The 22,849-nt window shown below is 38.8% G+C and overlaps 1 protein-coding gene across 1 annotated transcript in view; it reads right to left on the reverse strand.

Moving 5' to 3' along the window:
• The window catches only part of PRKN (parkin RBR E3 ubiquitin protein ligase), an 807,172-nt gene that overhangs the window by 415,230 nt on the left and 369,093 nt on the right, over nucleotides 1-22,849 (reverse strand). The window contains exon 5 of the mRNA XM_076333958.1: nucleotides 9,885-9,968. Coding sequence (XP_076190073.1) covers nucleotides 9,885-9,968 — 84 coding nt within the window. The remainder of the gene's footprint in view (nucleotides 1-9,884; nucleotides 9,969-22,849) is intronic.

The following is a 22,849-nucleotide window of genomic DNA, read 5'->3' on the forward strand; positions in this document are numbered from 1 at the left end:
CACAAGATCTGGGGGAGTGGAAAATAACAAAAAGTAAAAGTCACTGACAAAGCCACATGAACAGCTCACTCAGCTCAGATCAAACACATAATATGCATTTTAAAACAGCCAAAAATTAAGTCACACCTTTAGAAGTAAGGGCCATGCATGCGGGAGGAAGGACTCTGGCCAGCGAGGCAGCAATTTGAAATGACTGAGGTTTTTGGTGGATGATCAGCTGAGTTGGAACCCTCACAATGGTATTATGGTTAAATTGTCTAATAAAACTGCTGGATATCAACATAAGTAAGCAGACTATATCATCCCTGTAGTTGGCACTGATGGCATCACTGCTATGTGCCTAGTTCTGATGCGTGAAATTTATGAAAAATGTTGAAAATTGGTAAGAATGCAACAGTAACTGAGCAAATGATTAAGGACTGGAAAAATGAGGTTTTATTACTTACCTCTCAGAACATTCAAGGAAAGGATAAGGTATAGCTGAACTTTAGTCTATGGAAACCAACATGAAGAAAGAGAACTCTTGATAATAAAGGACAGTACACAGAAACTGAAGCTAGACAAGCTGAAGCTGGACAGAAAATTTGTACTAGAAATAGAGCACATTTAAACAGGCAAGGTAATTAATTAACCAACTGCATAAGTCAAGGGGGGTTTTTTGTTTGTTTGTTTAATTCACCACTAGCTTTAAGTCAAGGACATATGTTTTCCTGAATTATGTGTTCTCATTCAAAAGTCTACTACTTCAGGAAAGGATCACAACTTGTGTTACACAGGAGGTTAGGCGAAATGATCAGAATGTTCCTTCTGCTTTTATATCTGTGGATCACTTATTTCCTACCCATGCATGCCAATTAAATAATTTGAAGTTTCTATGGTGCAAAGGATTCCCTTAGTGTCTTTGAAAGCTTCATATTTTGTATCTCAGGAGTTCTGGATTCCCATACAGTTCCATGGGACCACAGAGGATCCTGAAATGCTAGCACACATACCAGATTGCCCTAACAAGTTATGCTTTGGGACACAACTGTTCATCATGGAAATAAAGGGGAAAGAAAAAAAGAGACACAGAAATCGGAATATATGGAAAGAAGGTAAAACAAGCGCTAACATGTCTATGAAAGTTTTTGGAGGGTCAAAGCCGATGCATGCTAAAAACTGCTTGTATAGTTCACATAATTTAAAAATGGAGCAGTTCAAAGCAATTGTGTACAGGCTTGCATTTGTATCATTACAGTGTGATATGAGAATGATACATATGCTATTGTGATTGATTAGAAGGCTTGCAAACATCTTAAAGATGACATTTAACACCACCATGAGATTTATCTTAATATACTGCAAGGTGTTGATTGTTTCAGTCATGCATGTGGATTTTTATGTTTTTCTAAGGAAATTAGGGTCAAGTAACTGACTTGATTGATTTATGATATAAAATTAATGAATAAGTTGGTACTATGTCTGCTGTATAGTTATTCTATTGTTGTTGTAAGAAATGTATGTACATTAACTGTAGTTATAAACTTAAAATTTGGATTGACTTTGGCCATTGTTCAGCTTAACTAATTTAGCTTAAACTACTTTTAAAGATGCTCCTCACAAACAATTTAGAAGCTTCTTATGTTATGCGAGAGAAACCTGACTGGGGATGCCCAAATTCATTCTCAGCTTCACCATGGAAGCATAAATCAAGCCAAAGCATTAGATGTGTTTAATAGGACAACTTAACTTAGTGATTAAAACAGAGACATTTTAATTTTTAATTTGATGAATGGATAGGTTTCTGAAGGGAAGAGAGTTTAAATCAGAAAATTCTCTGAAATTGCTTATTTGTTAGCTCTGGCCCCTTCTTATATCACAAAATAGGAAAGATAGAGTAAAACTACAATGATGGTCTGGTTTGCTTGTTACTTAACTTGCATTTATGCTTTATTCCTTTTACTTGCACTAGATTTACTTGCCATATCACTTGGCATAAAAGAATATAACAGTTCCTAAATAGTAAAAGCAATGGCCTCAGAGTTTCTGGTAAATGAAAAATACTCTGAAACTTGTCTTGTATGAAATCTGAATAATTCTCCTCTCAAGTCTGGATAAAGAAGCTGTCACAATCTCACTTCACAGATACTAGGTTGTGTTACAAGAATTTTAATTAGCACTCCTGTTCCATCATACTGTGATTTTTTTTTTTTTTTTTAAAGCATGCGGTATCTGGACTAATCTCTAACGCATAAGACAAACTAACATGGACAGTAATGAAATAAAAGAAATATAAAGTCAAGAGGTTTCTTGGTATTAAGAAACATCTCAGAATTTTTAAAATTACTCATAGCAATATTTGACATTGAAAATATTCTAATGGCTCCAAGAACAGACGGACATGGTTCCCTTCACAAATAACCGACCACATCACTGTAAACAAAGATCAATGAATAAATCATATAGCAATGTAACAGAGCCTTCCTATAATGAGATGACAGTTCTTTAGTTTACTATATTCATATTTTGATAACATCATTAAATTTACTACTTCACTCTTGATACTCTAACTGCTACAGAATTTATTTCTGTTCTCAGCTGAAACAGAGGTCTGAGCTGATCAAAGCAAAATGAGATGAAAAAATGAAGCATGTTTCATATGAACAGTGAGATTTGAGAAGAATAGCTTTGGATGCCTGAAAGAAAAAGCATTTAGTAAGCTGCATTTTAAAGCATCCAAGCTGAACACTATTCCCTTGATTTCTTAGTCCAGCCTATTCCAGATGAGCACAGACTCCCTGTGGAACAGACCAGCTATGAAAAGATTACATAATATTGCTGCCCTCAGTGCTAAACCTAATGACAGTAAACATGCAGGAGAAGGACAAATATTCATGTCATGTCTTCAAAAATCTCAATATAATAAAATTGCAAGATTCAAATCACACAGGAGGAGTGTGGAAAAATTACAAGAGAAGTTACATAACAAAAAAACATAACATGCTGCTTATTGCAAACTCCGTCTCAAACACACACTGGAACAGTGATGCTACTGTACACATGGCTTCCAACAGTCATATTCCACTATAACGACCATATACCAATCATTTAAAAAAAAAAAAAAAAGAGTTAAAATAGGTAAGTGACCAAACTGGAAAATAAGTCTTTGCTCTGAACACAGGAGATTGCTATAGAGCTTGACTAGAAGGGTATACTGATATTTAAGGAAATCCAGTACTTAGAGATGCTTCTATATGTTCACAGAAGTCCTGTAGCTTTGCTGAAACCTAACGTTTTGGAGACTGGAGAAGATATAAAACTGCTATTCAGTTATCATGATGATGGACAGTTGATGCAGTCTTCATCAGGACTAAGAAGTTCAAGACAACAGTAGCGAGATATATCACACTGGGATAGAAGTACATTTATATTTCCATTAAAATAATTTTCATGTTTCCTTATTCACAATGGCTTAAACCATATCTGACCTATAAACCTGTTTAACCCTTCCATTATTGTTTCTGAGATTTTAAAGTCTACAGCAACTCTTTCTGCACATCAAGCGAGAATCTCAAGAACACATACAGAACATTAATACTTTTTCCACAGCTTTCTAAAGTTCAAAGCAATTTGCCCTATATTTTGCTTTGGAGACACGGCAGTGTCTTTCAGAAACTGATGCACGTTCACTTGAGCGTGAGACTGATGTGGAGCCAATTCCTATGAAATCACCACTTCAGTGGTTTACAGTGGTATTACAGTCCTGTCTCTGCCTACCTGTGAAAAGAGCCGTATTATTTCTGTGGCTCTTGACTTTTGAATAGCATAAGCCTATGAAGAGAAAGAAAATGTAATAGCATTTTTATACACAGAAGTAGAAAAGTCCACCTCTCCACAATTAGAAATTCACTTCATTGGATGATAAACACAAAACGTTCTGTATGTATTTTAGGGAACTGCAGAAGTTTGAGCTTAATAAGAACACTTCAGTAATATTTGATTTGAATAAGGAAAGGTATTTACTGACCGAATAAACAGTTTAGTATCAAGTGTATTCAGATTGCTTGTAAGGACAAACCTGAATCCACCAAAATCTTATCAGAAATACCTCCGTCCCATGGAGAGAATAAAAAAAAAAAAAAGGAATACATACCAGACCCTCAACAGGATAGCAGCTAAAATTTCATTTGAGGTACAGTATCTATAATTTTTATTCAACTACACGTGACAGCTGTATTTATTCAGCAGAAAGCATATGTTCCAATTATTACCATTACACTGAAAACAAAACCCAAACCCAAGATAGCTCCAATAGCACTCACTCACATTTTCAATTGGTTGAGAAATAGCTTGCTTCTGTCCATTTCCCGAAGTTACTGGAACTGATTATTTATAATGCTCTGAGGAAAGCAGCACTTCAATTTTAACTCTGTGGCACAGTACATTCCACTTAGCATAAATTCTACATCACTGATACCATATTTTGCAAAGCTTTTTTTTCTTTCTATCTTCTTGGAAAATTTACTGTGATCTCACTATCACAGTTTAGTCATTGATTTGGACAAAGTAATTATACAAAGCAGTTCTAAGATTATTTAAAAGTCTTACAAGTATTAAAGAAATACTGGAAAACTGAATCACTACTTCAGATACACCACTGGATCACCTTTGCAGTAAATAGGAGAACTAGGTTCGTAAAAAGAGTGAGTTCATTTCTGTCTTTTTAAGGAAGGAGAAAAGGAACTTCTTCACAAGACTCCTTTCTTTAAACGTGGCAGTAATCTTTGCTCTTTGGTTATGCAGCTGTTTGGGAATGGTTTCTAGTCTAAGAATACACTGGCTGACAAAAATGGAGAGCTGTTTCCTCCTTTAATGAATCCTATTCTTTTAAAAATAAATAAAAGTAATAATAATTTAAAAAAGGCCAATAATGAGAAACCAGTACTTCCGTTCTTCACCATTTTGTGACACTGAAACTAGAAGTACATTCCTGTAGGAGGAAAAAAATGGCTCTTCATCTGTAGAAGAAGATTTCATCTCCGTCTGTCTACAACAAGCTTTCTGAAAACATTCAGACACAACACAAGAAGGACCTCAGAGGTACAGATGAGATTTATTCATGATATAAAGAGCAGTTTGTAAATCACTTACTGATTAACCTCAACTCTTACTTATCAGTAAAGCCTTCATACACTTTTATGGGTCTGTGAAACCTGAACTATGGTGCTGCTCTGCATTGAACAAAGCAACCTTTGGCTATCTAGCTAAGTGACAAAAAAAAAAATCAGTTCAAGCTATTCAAGCTGTAAATAAATTATGCTCGTGTGAGAGCAGCATCTGGAATTTCAGAGAACCACGGCTGTTTCCATAGCCTTTGGGTTGCCCTTTTCAAAGAATACAGAGAATTACAAGAAAAAACTCAGAAAGAAAAGCAAACAAATACGTCTGAAAACCAAGAGCCTCGAGCATTGCTGGTGCATTCAATCATTTCTCTAGAATAAGTGCCTAACTGCACAGCTACATACAGTGCTTCTGGCTGGAAGTGTTTTGAGAGAGCCACCAAAAGTACAAGGTTCCGCCTCATTTAGTGAATGGCCCTGGTTTGCGAAACAGCTTGAAAGACTCCAATCTGAACCTCATTTAAAATGCGTCAATCGGCTAAAGTCAACTTTTCCATTTTGTAATTAATACGCTTGAAGTTTGTTATAAAAGTGATTCGAGTGTTCTACAATTGCAGTAGCGTAAGTGTCCACACCAACTTAATCGTTTTGGAGCTGTAGAAGTTCAAAGTGCGTGTATTATTTCTGATAGACTGTAATTAACATGAAAAAACCCATTGAGCTCTGCTTTGGATACTCTGTGTATTTTGTTCACTATTTCTCAAAACACTAGACTATTCATTTTGTTTCATGAAGTAGTCTAACATTAAAGAAATGGTAGACTTTCTTTCTCTGAAAGAAACACTGCTCATTACCTTTTCGAAATCCATATTCTCTGTCTAGACCCCATTTTCACCTGTGTTTGTAAGCTTTTGCATTTCTGGTTTGAGCACACAACTTCAAGAGCCTGTTACCCCAGGCTATGGGGTAACAGCCTATAACTGAAATGAACTTGAAGAGAAACTGTGGGAAGTTCCCACAGGCAGCACAGGGGACTGATATCCAGTGTTCCAAGTTCTTTGATTTCCCAGTCAGCAATCGGTCATATTTTAAGATGTTGCAGTTGCAACATTTACCTTTTATATTTGTTTCTCTTGCATTTCTTTTGCTCATAATTATGGACTATAAATCACAAAATACTTTGTTTTTTCACTCCAAGCTCAAAAGTAGTTGGAATGACAAAAAAAGCACATAAAGCAGTTCATATGAAAATTTAAATTCAGTTTAGTTTATGTTGAACAAACCCACAAAAACTAATCAGATACACTTCATATTTGTGAGCACATTGGAACACATACTGAATCACAGTGCATTTATCATTAAGATATTAATTACATCTTTTGGCAATAATTTATAAATTTTAACTAAATCAAAATTTGATTTATATTGCTTTCTAATATTGTCGATTACTCTATTTTCATATTTGCAACAGAAAGAATTAAAGTCTAATTTCTGGCAAGAGACTAATTTTATATCAAAATACATACAAATTAGTATTTCAGGAAAGAACACATTGCCTCTTGAAGGTATGTTACAAACTGGTGTTTATAAGAAGTGGAAACAAACAAAAAACAATTAAGCAAAACATTTTTGTCTTGGGGATAAATAATGCATGAATCTTTTTCTTTGCATAAACAGCAGTATTTGAAGTTTGTTGCTGACAACTAACAGTCTCAAAGCTTCTTCGTTACCCATCACTGTAAAGAAGCATGTACACTGTGGAGCTATTTAAGACAGACAAAATATAATTGCACAAACTTTGTCATGACAATGCAAAAATGAATGAGTCACATTTTATGATTAAGTAACCTCCCAAAGATTGTGACAGCCAAGAAAAGCTTAGAGGTTTTAACTTGTGAATTAGTTAAGGTTATTTTTTCCTCTTTTCCAAGGACATATGATACATTCATGAAAGTCACATAGGCATGAAGTTCACAATTGATTTAAAAAGCCAAAAACCTGTGCTGAAGATCTTTGGTCTATTTTAAAGCAAAAAAAAAAAAAACACAACAAAACCACACAAAACCCAAACAAACATGTAACGTACATTTCACATGTAATGGAAAGAGTCCCTAACTTCTGCAGACAGTTAATTCTGCCTCCTGATGAGGCAGAGTACAGAGAAGACATTGGCAAAAGGATGCAAGTGGTCTAGCCCAGGTGAGTTAGCTACTGTCTTCCTTTGCTTTTTTGCTGGGGTTTAACCATCTGGCTGCAGATCACCTCAGGAACCAGCAAGAGGTTTTATATCTGTAGTACATATGGGATTTAGGAACAAATGGATGACATCAGGTCACTATGACTTCAGGTAGGAAGAGTTCTGGGAATAGCACAGTACAGACAGTTAGACTGTTCTACCAGAACAAGAAAGAGTGACAAATCCCTGGAAGCACATCTGTAGGCTCTCTATTGTTTCCGACTCTGGGCAAGACACAAAACAAAAGGCTCAGTGATTTAAGCCTTTGGACTGGAAGATTTCCCAGGAAGCAAAGATGTGTTTTCACAGTGACTGAGGCTGGAAAAAAAAAAACCCACCCCAAAACACAAGAAAGATGCCTTTCAGGGACAAGAGGACCTCAACAAGTCACTAATTCAAGATCTGGTGCAGGGCTACCTACCGGATAGGTAGATAAGTGAATCTGACTATTTTTTTTAGTGACTTAATTTTTCTTGACTATATCGATATTGCTGGCAATTCTTGTTCAAAATCATAAAAAGGAGGATTGTTCTTGCATCCCAGTCCGGTTCAGTTTAACACCGTTGGTTAGAGTGGTTTGTAGCTGGTAGAAAGGGAAAATGTTTCAGATTAGAAATAAAGGAACAGCACGTTTCTCCAATAACAGCCTCATGCATATAGTTCGGGCGGTCTGAAGCTGCATTTGCAACATGTCTGTCTAAAATAGGATGTCTCCTGATTTTTGTTCAGTGATGCCTTACTGAAAGATAACATTGATCCTTGGCTCTGCTAAGTATGCAGCTCGCCAGAGGCATTGACAGCAGCTGGAGTCATGGGACTTAGCTGACTGGGTATCGGTTGTTTGCCACAGCATTAGCCAGTTAAGATTTTAGGTTTATGGTCAGTGCTTTTTTTTTCCCTCCACAAAGACAGGATGTTATGTTGCTCTATTTTCTGCTGTTTAAAAATAAATAAATAAATTGATTCAATGAGGGAATGGTTTGTAGCTCAGGAAGCAGGATTGCCAAAAGTGGCATTATTTCAGCACCTTTTTCACAGACAGATTGGAAACAAAAGCTGTAAGTTGGTAGCTGCAGGTCAGTCAGATATGTTCTGGGAGTCCCAATAGGTGACAAGACTGAGAATCTTGATCACATGCTTGTGTATGTAAGAGCTCAAGCTGGATACCTGCCAAGCAGACTCCTGTCCTTGTCAAAAGCAAGTTCTGTCTTTTTCATTTTCCTGTGTCATTTTTAAAGAAAGGAAAATAGGAAGGACTTCTCCCCAGCAACAGTAGTGGCACAGTGACAAACAAACAGGTAGCAAAAGTGAAGTCAGGCAGTCAACTTTCTTACAACTAGAGTAGTTCCTGAAGCGTAACAACAGGCAGACTACAGCCAATCTGCCCAGAGGCAAAGTGGTGCTGTCTTTTACACACCTAACAGAGCCCAGTACTGCTGAAAGAATAACACATGACCGTCTAATACCTGCCACTCTCAAGAGAAGGGTTGAACCACTACTACAAGGAGCACACCGAGAAGCAGAAGCCCAAAAGCTGTGAGACCTCAGTTTCTGTTGGCTGTGCATGGAGACAGACATAAATCCCATGCTGTTAAAACAACCATTTGGTGTCTAAAATTAGATAAAATATTTCCTGACACCATCTGTGGCCAAGCAGGAGACACCTATGAAACCGCATGCACACACCACTTCACAACTGTCTTGTTAGGGAAGACAAAGAGAAGACTGCACCAGAGCAGGTGAGTGCCTCCGAAAAAAGGTGCTTATGTTGTCCCAATCTGCAAATCTTTGAGGAATAGAATCCTTTCATATGTACAAAGTTTTGTGTTTGTCTTTAAAAGCTGTGTCCAGAAGAAACACCTAAAATTAAGCTTTTTCCTGAGAACAAAGTACCTCTAAGACCTCTTTAGTATTAAATAGTATTGAACAATATCTAACACATGAAAAGATAAGTATACATAAATAATGTTTTGAAAAATCTTCCTTAAGAATTTGAGATGTCTATGCTGCTTCTCACTCAGGCTTTTCATTGATGTCACTTTGAGAAACACTTAAAGTATACAAACACTTAAAGTATACAACAATGATGAGCATGTGGGAGAACAGATTGTAAAGTAATCAGTGTGAAGAATCTGCTTCTGTGGACAAAACCTGAAAATCTGATATGAAAGATCTGATATGCAAGGTGACATAAAAATTTGAAGCTTTCAGAGCACTGATAAACACACAATAATTATCAAATAAGCATTGACATAAATGTTTAAGTATTACATTCCGCATTTAACTATGCATACTTGAATATCTAAGAGTTCTACTTCAGTGAGAGAGATGACGTAGAATGATTTCCTCCTTCGTTCCAAGCAGCAACTGATGAAGTTCCTCCCTTTTGCTAAACATCGCAGATATATTATCTGATGCTGAACAGCTCTTTTGAAGTGTACCATACATGTCAGTTTATATTCATTTCTGCAATTCTAATATGGTTAGAATTGCTACAAACAGTTATTCTTAAGTGCCACAATACTTGGAGAAACATGACAAAATCTTACCGCTATGTTTCCATTGCACCTTTGGGACTGGCAAACCCCTCTTATTCTGTTGGGAATCAGCACATCGTCCCAGCAAGATGGACCCTTCAAAATAAAACCAAAGCATATAAAAGCTTTAATCCACTTAATAAGTAAACATATAAAAATTGCTTTTGTTGCCTCTTTTCCTACCCCCCATTTTAGCTAGACAGTTTTATCATGTTTATGCTGAAAAAGTCCAGGCAGATTATATGACAACATTCATCAATAAAACTCAGTCACTGACAGGACATACAGCCCCTCCATCCTAAGGTCAGTGTTGCGAACAGGAGTCAAATAGTAGGTACGTTTTCTCAGCTTAAGGCAGGGATTGACTTAAATGCAATTAAAAAGCTACAAAGACTCATCTTCTGGTTCAACACTGTTTACACCTTGGCCTGCAGCTGACTAAGGGGAAAAAGGGAAAAAACACAGTTGGAAATAGAATACACAGTTAGAAAGACTGGAGTGGAACACAAAGACTAGGTTAAGTAGCTTCTCTCTATTTTGTTTATTAAGTATTAAATGGCTCTAACTTTACTGAAATCTCTTTCTGCTTTCATGGGCTGCTAATGTGAATTTTGATAATGTTTACTGTAAATGAATTAGACTTCTTGTCACCAGATAAAGCCTTTATCTAACTATAATACAATGTAAGGAAAGTGTGAAGTGAGGATTGTTAGTAGATTCCTGGACATTTACATTAGCTGTAAGATTTGTCAGTCATTGTTAATAAAAAAAAAACTAGAAAGAAAATTAATAGGAAATCCTTAGCAAACTTTGCTATGACTTTTTGAATAGAAACAGTTCATTTATGAGTGTACTACAAAACACAGTAAATTTAAAGATTACAAATCAGCATTATTAATATTTCACAACTGCAAAATAGTGTGGTTAACAGGATGGTCTATTAAAGAAGAGTATTTAGACATATGGCATATATAGGAACATTTATAAAAATTATTTCCCAGAACATAAAAATTGAAGTGACATTAGCGCAAGTCTTCTTTTTTTAATATTAATCTCACACCAATTAGTATTTAATTCGTAGACAATAAAAATTAATCTGAGAAATAGATAGGAAGCTTACATATATCCATATACATAGTAGAAATAAACAACTAAGAAAGTATCAATAATTAAAATATTCGCTACTTGAATTACTCAGTGTTTGGGATAGTGTCACTACTCAGGAATAACAGGAAAACTTTACCCAGAAATTGTCAGTCAAGAGGTTTAGCTGCATTAGTGAAATCAGTGCCTACTTAAATCATAGTTGGATTACAAAGTAATCCAGTACCACATCTAGATCCACCTCCTTTCTACTTCTGTATGAGGCATTCTTGAGATTTTGCAGGAAGAACAGCAGAGCCTCCTTCAGGTGTTGCGTAAAGAACTGCCTCCTTTTAATTTTTTTCAACTCAGTAGTTGAAAGTTTCAGTCGATGCTCCCCCATGCCACCAAAGATTGTGCAGATCTCTAGCATACCTCTCACAGTAGTTTACTTTCCAGGAAGAAAAGTAATCTATCTTGCCATTCCTCATATAGATGCTGTTCTTTACTTTTGATCAACTTTTTACTCTCTTGGTAGCTCTTGCAATTCTACTCTATTTTAGAATATGAGAAACATCACACAGCATACAAGGCTTACTGACGTGCTGGACTAGTGAATGGGAAGATGGTGTCTCTGAATTTGTTCTTTATTTCTTTCCTAAATAATTATTAAAGTGTTATTTACTTTGCTGATGGTTACTAAGCACCAAGGCAGCATTTTGGTGGAATTATCTATCATAGCTCCCAGATCTCATTCCCAAATGTAACAGTTATCTCAAAAATCCATCACGTATATATAAAATTTGGATTTATTGTCCCAGTGCACATCACTTCAATATTAACATACATTGAATTCCATCTGCCACTTCATCTGCTGGTGAAGAAGTGTGCATCCTAAGGTCCACAGAGGGGCTTCTAGCAGGTACTTCCCAGGTTCCTCCATACTGAACACAACTGTTTGTTCCCAAGGATGAACCAGCTGTATACCTCATCCTCTCCAAGTGTTTCTTTTATATAGCAATCGTCTAGTGGACTTGTACACATTTTGCTCCTGTTATACTTTAAAAGGACTCAGTAACAGTTTTTCTGCTGTTTGCAAGTTATAAACTTATTTTTTGCTTGCCTAACTGCATTTTTATATTTAAGGTGCCAGAATTATGTGTTTGTTTTTGTTTACTGGGGGTTTTTTGTTTGTTTTAATTTATCTCATTACTCATTTTACTCAGTTTTCTGAAAGATGCATCCTTGATTCCAATAACCTTCCTTTTTTTTTCACCCCCACAATTCAGTCATGCTAGCTTCCATTCAGTCCTCCTTAAATTTCTGTGCACAATCTTTGATTCCAGTGTAATTTCCACATCTTCTTCAAAGATTTAACTCTTTTTAGCTGCCCCTTCTAGCTTCTCAGCAAGCACCCTTACTTTTATGTAGCTTTTCTTTTTTAAAATTAAGCACAATAATTGTGTCTTTCTCAGATTTTGGGAAGTTGCTGAATGTAAATATATTACAGTCATTGTTAAAGCAGGTCTTTGTCACTAACATTATAAACCAGGTCCTCGTCATTACCTTCTCTTACAGGTTCTTTGATCAACTTTTCCATAACACAACCTGACAGCATCTACAAGTTTACTCTTGGGATCATGGTTTGACATGATACTTACTTAATTTACATGAAAGCAATTTAAATATCCCATTATAGTTGTTTTTCCTACACTTTCAAGCTTTTGATTTTCTCCAGCATGGTAGACTCGCTATCATCATCTGGTCAAGCAGCTGTTAAGGGGAGTCTTATATTTTTTGCCTTTCAGGCCTAGAATTTCACTCCATAAGGATATTGTGTAACTCACTGACTTGTTAGAGACAAGGAAATGTTAACCTGTTAGTCTTATTTAACACCTCTTCCTTCATATTCAAATTTGTTAGTATACTTTTATTATAAAGTTTGTTTTTCCAATTTAGAGGAATTCAGTAGGTTTGTGTATCTTTAGATAATCCTTACATAATTTACACTTGGGAAGAGGATCCTAGAAAGAAAGGGTGAGAAATAAGAAGTAAGTGTGCTTTATAAAATTTGTGGGTTAAAAAAACTAAAAAACCCAAACACACCCAACAAAACCCACCCAAACCACAAGCACAATCACTTTTTCCTGATCCTGATAACATCAACAGTAAATCTTCCTGTTACTTCATCCCTGCATGATTAATGAGACTCTCAGAGTTAATGATGCTATGCTAGTATACACACAAAAATAGAGTCACAAGATTGCTACACAATAAGATAATTTAAAACAGTCTCGTAGAAGCAGTTCCACAAGTATATGTTATCAACTCTGGTACTAATTATCTCGATTTCATGAGAAGAAAATATTTCAAGCTAAACTTTTTAGAGGAATTAATCCTTTAACTTCACTGAAGTTATTTCAGGAGAAAACTTCCCAAGTATTCAGTAGTTTTCAGGTCTAGGTCCATAATCACAGAAGTGTAAGAAGGCACAGCAATTCTTAAGTGAGAAAGAAAACATGCATAGGACCATTTATAAGGTTGAGTGAGATTCTAGGAAAGTGCATATTTAAAATGGATTTGAAACAGTGTCACTATATTGATTATGCCACAGTCTTATAGTAGTTGAGAAACGAGCAGCTGATTTGCAAAAATATAATCAAGAAAGCATCCTTAAAGAAATGAGAACAGAAAGGAATTGATGCAATATCGAGTACTGTTAGTTAGAATTCAACTACTACAACTAGCACTAGATCAGGTCCAAATATGCTTAATATGGCAATATCTTTTTATTTATTAATAGTAACAATTGTATGAATTTTGTGGTCACTTTTTAAGGTCTCATCTACAAGGGAAAGTGAGTGTGCTATATGGCATGGTGTGAACTTACAGTGCTCTCACTTTCTGCAATAATTTCCTCACGACATTTCTCATGCACACAAGAGTACTTTTTGCATGAAGCAGCTCTCTAAAATAAGAATGTCATCTTCCACTTATGGCACGTTAAAAGCATATACACAGGGAACTAGTAGCACAGTCCCACACTATCAGCAACTACTCAGCTGTTCACTCACACTGTAGCTAACAACTTCCTATTTTTTTTTCCTTCATAAAACCCCCACCCAATCCAACACCTCTTTACATTAACTCTTATGATGGGCATATAAAACCCATAAGAAAGTCAGATGCATTTACCTCTTTTGATAACATTAACCAGACCCAGCTTTAAGTCAACAGCATTTTCTCTTTGTTCTAGCAAGAGTTAGATCAAGTTCTTAAGGGACAAATTAATCCAGCAGGAAAAGCCCAAGATGGACTGGCAGAATATCTTGGGTTTGTGCCTGTCTGGCAGTGAGGAGCGGGGGGAAAAATAGTAACAAAAAGTAAACCCCAACCAACCAAAACACCCCTAAAAAATTCTATGCCTCACTTTCCAAATTTGTACGAAGGGGAAAATCTCCTTTCCCACATCTGTGCTTGGCATTCTTCAGGGTCATATTTTATTATTAATGATAACGTAATACACTTCTAAAAGATTTAGTGTGCTTGAGAATTTTAGTTTTTCACCTTCAAAAAAAAAAAAAGGGCAAAAAAGACATTTGTCCTTGAAAAAACAGTGTGTATTCAAAATGTTAATGTTTCTTTAGTGACAGCACTACTAAATGTCATTTCTACAATTGCGTCAAAATAAAGTTAGGAATTCTAGTGAGATAAACACTTTGAAATACAATTTTTGTATCATTCTTTCTTGAGTCCAAGAAAAGCCTATCAAACTGCAGGCCAGCCAATCACTTGTGGTGTTGTAACACTGAAGGCTGTAGTGTTTGTAATTATTAGTTTGCATTAATCAAGAACACACTGTGAGAAGAACAAAGCCTTCTGATTGCGAGATTAAAGCAACTACCCCTCCTGTACACAGCCAAATGGCTTACAGAGAAAGCTATGCATTAAAACGGATGTATCAGAGAAGACTTTTCCAGTGTAAAAATGGGAAAAATAAAGAAATAGGAAGAACACCAGTATATCACTGAATAGAAAAGGTCATGTCAAACACAGTTGAGTATTTCCCAAATAACCAGGTATGGAAATTTTTATGCTTTGGGTGTATGGCAGTTGTTCCTTCCCTTTTTGAGAGGGAACACAGGAAAAAAGTTGGCAGACGGCATATTAAATTTGAACTGAAGCTCCTATGCAGCATATGAAGAACAGGGAGGATTGAGGGGTTTTTTTACTGTATGAGGGAAGTACTGGAAACCTGTGTACATTCTACCAGTATATTGTACTGGTGCCCAGTACGGTGAACAGTACCCTCTACTCTCAGTGTGCTTTCTATCCAGTAGCCAAGATCTGATTTTGTATTGTAGAACCACAACTGAATTTTGGTCAACGACCACTTAAAAAAAAAAAGTATATCTCTGAAAACAGAAATAGTATCTAGAGATCTCAGATGACAAATTATTCAAAATGCAGTTGCTGACAGAACTGTTGACCTGTGAAGTCAGGGAAAGGTCAGAAGCAGAGGTCAGTAGTAGAAACCAGTGATTCAAAGACTTTGAATCATTTAAAAGGCTGGAAACTATCCATGTATTCAAAGCTTTGTATTTTCCCTGCTTTATATTCTCCCCCAGTGAACAATATGCAGCAGAATATCATTAAAACACATCTTTGTACCTGCTAATATCTACATGAGAAACATAAATCATTAAAATGTTGAGCAAATGACCCAACCAAGGGACAAGTATTAAATGCAGAAGGATTTTTAAAATAATGTAAGAAATAATTTCAGGTACTTGAGAGGGTTTTTAAAAAAAAAAAAAAAAATCAGCACACAAGCCACTGAAAGAGTGCTAAATCTAATGCAAACCATGCGACCACTCAAGACTCCTCTGCAAAATGATGGCTATTGACCTGTCTACATGAGAGTATTTGAAGAGCTAACCATTGTATGGTGACCCCTCAGCATGATTTAAGTATCTTGAGACAGTAAGACAAAAAAGCCTCCCCAAAATGGTAGGATTACTTAGCAAAAACTTATTTCCTTTTTGCCATTCTGTAACAGGGGTATCCACACCAAGCCACCACAATTCACTGCTTCCAGTGCCAGTACACACGGGCAACTCTGTCCCCCAGACACAGTAGGAACCAAGATGTATTCCGATGGTAAACATACATATGCAAACACAGCTTAACACAGGTGATGAATATTACATGAACAGCAATGGATCCCACCTACTGTCACAAACCTAACCCATCTTAGCAGAGATGATACAATCTTTTTGCTGTTGTTTTCTTCTACTCTTCTCAATGCAAGTTTGAGCTCGCTTTCATAATACAAGCACTTCAGCCTGGAAAGATAATTTCATAAGGGAACATACATTTTCCTAAAACAGCAGAGACATTTTTACTAATTAATCAGAGCTGCTTCCCTCAGCACCACCTGACTAAAGCTTGTCTGCTTCTCTAAAATCTAGCACCTTCCAAGACTTTTATTCTTATTATGCTACCTCTATAATATTTCAGAGCAAGTGACTTGCAAGACGACTACACATAGTCAGATCCTGGAGGCTCAAAAGTGTCTCAGAACTGATGGGTAAGGCTGGAGAAGGGTCAGCAGGCAATAAATCTCCAAGGAACTGGGCAAAGTCTAGAGTCTGTGAACGGAAGAAAGAACAGGGTTTTTTGTTGGATAGGCAAACTGGTATTGATTAAGCCTGATGTTACTATTGGTAAGCCAGTGCATTCATACTTTTTCTCAGCCCAGAACATGATTTGCTCTTCACATTCCACACTTGTCATTAGGGTGGCATTGCTGAATGCTAGATTATTTCTTCTGAGCATAGTATGGATATAACACATTCAAATCAAAGCTTTCATCCTATTTTATTAGTGCAGTAATGGAGTTGAAAAATTAAGACTTCTAGATACACCGATCCAGGTTTTGTAAGTCCTTAACAGGCTTAATTTAGGAGAGCAATCTGATCATCTTTTGAAGCACTTACTAAGGGGGGGGGGGGGGGGGGGGGAAATCGAGCTGTTATGCGAGCAGTACTCAATTAGACTCAGCAGAAAAGATTTGTATGGCATGTTTCTAATAGCAAAAAGATTGGAGATCTCATTCCAATTCTGAAGAAATAAATCTATTTGAATCATAACATTCATGTAAAGCTCCATATTTATTTCAGCATTCTTTACCTTGACAATTACGAATACAACTAGACTATGTTTATTAAATAAGACACTTGCTAGATTTCTACTGAACGCTCAGATGTCATAAATACATTATTATCTTGTTCATAAGTAAAACTATGAACAGCAGTACCCAGTTTAACACAAAATGCATTTCTCCAAATTTCCAAAGCACAGCCTAACAGCATCCACCACCAGAGAGAGGAGTAAAAATAAAGTTTATAAAGAGATTACTACCGATTTATCAGAAAGTGCTTGCTAGCCTTTTACAGATATTCTAATTACAATACTTGAAAGTTTTTTACATTAGATAATCTATTGGAGGTAAAAACTGGGCAACCTTTATGACCAAAATCCTCTGCTTAGCCACAAAGCTTATTGCAGAGGTAATTAAAGCTTACCCACAGTTTACACAGACCTGCAAAGGCCACTTCTAGCAGTGAGAGAGTAACTATTTATTTTTTCGACATTTCTGCCAAAACTGATACCAACTGACTAGGACACAGGTGTTAGGATACATGGATGTAAGGGGCAACCCATAATTTATTTAATAACACAGTGGAGTTCTTCTCTCCCACACCCCACATTTTAATAAATGCTACTGTGAATGACGTGACTTCACATGTCATACCAAAGTAGCGGTGAGAGCATTTCCTACTGCACCCTTCACTGCAGGTAAAACTAACCAATTTACCACGGACTGACTTTGACATGGAATCTCCCATACATCAGGGAGCCCAATATAGAGAAGTCTACTAAATTAGTCTTGGGGCTAGTTTTAAAGGGGTTTGTGGAATAGAAATGGGAGGACTGAAGTTAACTGCTTAGTCTACACAGCACATTAAAGAATCCATCGGAAGAAATCTTTCAGTTATTATTGACTTTGGTCATTAGAGCAATCAATAAAGCACATGGATAACTTTCTTCATATAAGAAATAATACCAAAGTAGAGTTAATCACGTTTTAAGTCTTTGCGGAATTGAGCCTACTAGTTTGATTTATAGTGGTATCTGAGACATGAAATTTTCCTTTCAGAGTGCCCAGCCTAATTAGTAAATTGACAGTTTTATGTCAATAGTTATAACTCTTCCAAAATGAAGTAGCTGACAATTTGCTGAACAGCTCACAGTTGTGCAATTAGGAAGACTTCCTGCATGCTAGCTATTTCAAATCAAATATCAGAGAATTGCATCTCTAACTGAAAACGCAGGTTAAGTATAGTAAAAATAGTTTCCATCATGTTATTTTATTGATCATTACTTTTTCTTTCTTATCACAGGCTTCTTTGTTTAAAAAAAAAAGAAAACAAAAGAAAACCTGTTATAAGATTTTTAATAATTTCTGGTCTTTCTTTTCTTTCATATTGTATTATAGGACATGGATTTGCAAGAGTAATCCCACTGATCTCAACTAAATAATGAAGGCTCATACAAAGACACCCAAGATAAGTCTCCAGAGTCACCTCTTCAACAATAATATTTTACAATGTGCACTGTGTTGCCAACACAAACAATTTTTATATAATATAAGCAAAATATTGATCATAAAGTCCTTTTTGACAGTTATTTTTGTGGGCCCTCCCTACCAAAAAGGGGCAAAAAGAGAATAAAAAGAATTCAAATACAACAACTGCAGCTGAGAAATTGAACTGAAGAAGTCCTGCTGTTGCTTGACTGCCTGAGAGGAATGTAGTTAAACATCAGTCCTGAAAGAGAGAGAGATAACTATGAAAGAAAATGCAGATGTAGAGTCTTCTAAAACAAACAACCAAATGCCATTCAAATAAACTGTCAGACTAATGATTTCTAATCTATAAATGCAAGATATATTACTCTTTGTCTGGATGGCATTAAATGCTTTTTCAAGACTGAAAGAAGAAAACAGAACTGGAGAAAATACCTGTAATTCTCTAAACATGCCATGTATCTATTGTGTCCACTGAAATTATAGCATTCAAAAAAAAGATCCACCGTTACAAGTGTTAACATCAGCAAATCCCACTGAGGTCAGCATATCCAGGAGCAGAATTAAAAAAAAAAAAAAAAAAAAAAGACCCTCTGGCTTCAGTTGCTGTTACAGCTGTGGTGACTTCTCAGGGGTCTTCCTGAAGGGAAGCAGGCAGATCACTGAGAGCCCAAGGAGCTCAGACAGGAGAAATCAAAGCCTCAAAGACGCACCCCTCTTCTGGGCTGAGCCGAGCACACCCCAACAGGAGCGAGAACACACACAGTGGTTTGAGCTACAACTCTCTACATTAAAAATATTCATCCATGTTTTAAGGGCTTCTGGATGAAATCAGAAAGTGGAAAGACCATTTTCAAAGTCTACCCAAAATTCTGCTTTTTCTATCTCTACAGATGGTGTGCTGCTTACCAGGGGCTCGCATCAGGGATGTCACCAAGAGGCTACCAAGCCTCGTACAGTCCACTGACTATTATCCGTTGCTGCTGTTTCACGTGGGCACCAGTGACACAGCCAGGAGCAGCCTGAGGACTATCAAGAAGGACTACAGAGCCCTGGGAGCGGCAGTAAGGGACTCGGGAGCGCAGGTAGTTTTTTCATCAATCCTGCCGGTCAAAGGGAAGGGGTTTGAAAGGGCCGGTCAAATCTGGCGAGTCAACAAATGGTTATGGGACTGGTGCCACAGCCAGGGGGTTGGCTACTTAGACCATGGGACTCACTTTGAGAAACGTGGTCTACTGGGGGCTGACGGGGTCCATCTGTCAGAGAAGGGGAAGAGCATCTTCAGTCATAGGCTTGCCAAGCTGGTGAAGAGGGCTTTAAACTAGAGATGCCGGGGGAGGGGAACCTCAATCCACCCCACTCCTACCAGTTTGATGCCAGGGCCAGCAATAGATGCCCAGAGCCTGGAGAAGGAACACAGGTCAGCAGGAGAGCGCCTGAAGAGCAGCACAAAGGAACTCCAGCCAGTGAGACAGCTTCATCGGGGGCACAACTTAAATGCCTCTGTGCAAACGCACATAGCATGGGGAATAAACAGGAGGAGTTAGAGATGTGTGCAGGGCTAGGACCTTATTGGCATCATGGAGACGTGGTGGGATGGCTCCTATGATTGGAGTGTTGGGATGGAGGGATACAGGCTCTTTAGGAAGGACAGGCAGGGGAGACGAGGAGGGGGTGTCGCCCTCTAAGTCAATGACCATCTGGAGTGCATGGAGCTCTGCCTGGGGATGGATGAGGAGCCGACTGAGAGCTTATGGGTCAGGATTAAAGGGAAGGCAGGGACAGGTGACATTACAGTGGGGGTCTGCTATGGGCAACCCAACCAGGAAGACCGAGCGCATGAGGCCCTCTATAGACAGATAGGAGCAGCCTCACATTCACAAGCCCTGGTCCTCATGGGGGACTTCAACCACCCCAGTATCTGTTGGAGGGACAACACGGCAGGGCATAAGCAATCCGGGAGGTTCCTGGAATGTGTTGATGATAACTTCCTTCTCCAAGTGGTAGAGGAGCCAACAAGGAGAGGTGCTATGCTGGACCTTCTTCTCACCAACAAGGAGGGGCTGGTGGGGAATGTGAAGCTCAAGGGCAGCCTGGGCTGCAGTGACCATGAAATGGTGGAGTTCAAGATCCTTAGGGCACCGAGGAGGGCGCACAGCAAGCTCACGACCCTGGACAGCAGGAGAGCAGACTTTGGCCTCTTCAGGGATCTGCTTGGTAGAGTGCCATGGGACAAAGCCCTGGGAGGAAGAGGGGCCCAGGAAAGCTGGGTAATATTCAAGGATCACCTCCTCCAAGCTCAGGAGCGATGCATCCCAACAAAGAGGAAGTCAGGCAAAAACGCCAGGAGGCCTGCATGGATGAACAAGGAGCTCCTGGACAAACTCAAACACACAAAGGAAGCCTACAGAGGGTGGAAGCAAGGACAGGTAGCCTGGGAGGAATACAGAGAAATTGTCCGAGCAGCCAGGGACCAGGTCAGGAAAGCTAAAGCCCTGATAGAATTAAATCTGGCCAGGGACATCAAGGGCAACAAGAAAAGCTTCTATAGGTACGTCGGGGATAAAAGGAAGATGAGGGAAAATGTGGACCCTCTCCAGAATGAAATGGGAGACCTGGTTACCTGGGACACAGAGAAGGCAGAGGTACTCAATGACTTTTTTGCCTCAGTCTTCACCAGCAAGTGCTTGAGCCTCACCGCCCAAGCCACAGAAGGCAAAGACAGGGACTGGGAGAATGAAGAGCCACACACTGTGGGAGAAGATCAGGTTCGAGACCATCTAAGGCACCTGAACGTGCACAAGTCCATGGGACCCAATGAGATCCATCCACGGGTCCTGAAGGAACTGGCGGATGAAGTTGCTAAGCCACTATCCATCATATTTGAGAAGTCGTGGCAGTCCGGTGAAGTTCCCACCGACTGGAAAAGGGGAAGCATAACCCCCATTTTTAAAAAGGGAAAAAAGGAAGACCCGGGGAACTACAGGCCAGTCAGTCTCACCTCTGTGCCTGGGAAGATCATGGAACAGATCCTCCTGGAAGCTATGCTAAGGCACAGGGAGGACAGGGAGGTGATTCGAGACAGCCAGCATGGCTTCACTAAGGGCAAGTCCTGCCTGACTAACCTGGTGGCCTTCTATGATGAGGTGACTACATCAGTGGACACGGGAAGGGCTACGGATGTCATCTCTCTGGACCTCTGTAAGGCCTTTGACATGGTCACCCATAACATCCTTCTCTCTAAACTGGAGAGCTATGCATTTGATGGGTGGACTGTCCGGTGGGTGAGGAATTGGTTGGATGGTCGCATCCAGAGGGTAGTGGTCAACAGCTCAATGTCCAGATGGAGATCGGTGATGAGTGGCATCCCGCAGGGGTCCGTATTAGGACCGGCACTGTTTAATATCTCCATCAATGACATAAACAGTAGAATCGAGTGCACCCTCAGCAAGTTTGCAGATGACACCAAGCTGAGTGGTGCGGTCAACACGCCTGAGGGACGGGATGCCATCCAGAGGGACCTGGACAAGCTGGAGAAGTGGGCCCCTGTGAACCTCATGAGGTTTAACAAGGCCAAGTGCAAGGTCCTGCACTTGGGTCGAGGCAACCCCAAGTATCAATACAGGCTGGGGGATGAAGGGATTGAGAGCAGCCCTGCCGAGAAGGACTTGAGGGTACTGGTGGATGAAAAGCTGGACATGAGCCAGCAATGTGCGCTCGCAGCCCAGAAGGCCAATCGTATCCTGGGCTGCATCCAAAGAAGCGTGGCCAGCAGGTCGAGGGAGGTGATTCTGCCCCTCTCCTCTGCTCTGGTGAGACCCCACCTGGAGTACTGCATCCAGCTCTGGAGCCCTCAGCATGAGAAAGACACGGACCTGTTGGAGCGGGTCCAGAGGAGGGCCATGAAAATGATCAGGGGGATGGAACACCTCTCCTATGAAGAAAGGCTGAGAGAGAGTTGGGGTTGTTCAGCCTAGGGAAGAGAAGGCTTTGGGGAGACCTTATTGCAGCCTCTCAGTACTTAAAGGGGGCTTATAAAAAGATGGCGACAAGCTTTTTAGCAGGGCCTGTTGCGACAGGACAAGGGGGAATGGCTTTAAACTAAAGGGGGGTAGATTTAGACTAGATCTAAGGAAGAAATTTTTTACGCTGAGGGTGGTGAAACACTGGAAGATATTGCCCAGAGAGGTGGTGGATGCCGCATCCCTGGAAACCTTCAAGGTCAGGTTGGCCGGGGCTCTGA

The sequence above is a fragment of the Aptenodytes patagonicus genome, chromosome 3, assembly GCF_965638725.1.
Source record: "Aptenodytes patagonicus chromosome 3, bAptPat1.pri.cur, whole genome shotgun sequence".
Lineage (NCBI taxonomy): Eukaryota > Metazoa > Chordata > Aves > Sphenisciformes > Spheniscidae > Aptenodytes > Aptenodytes patagonicus.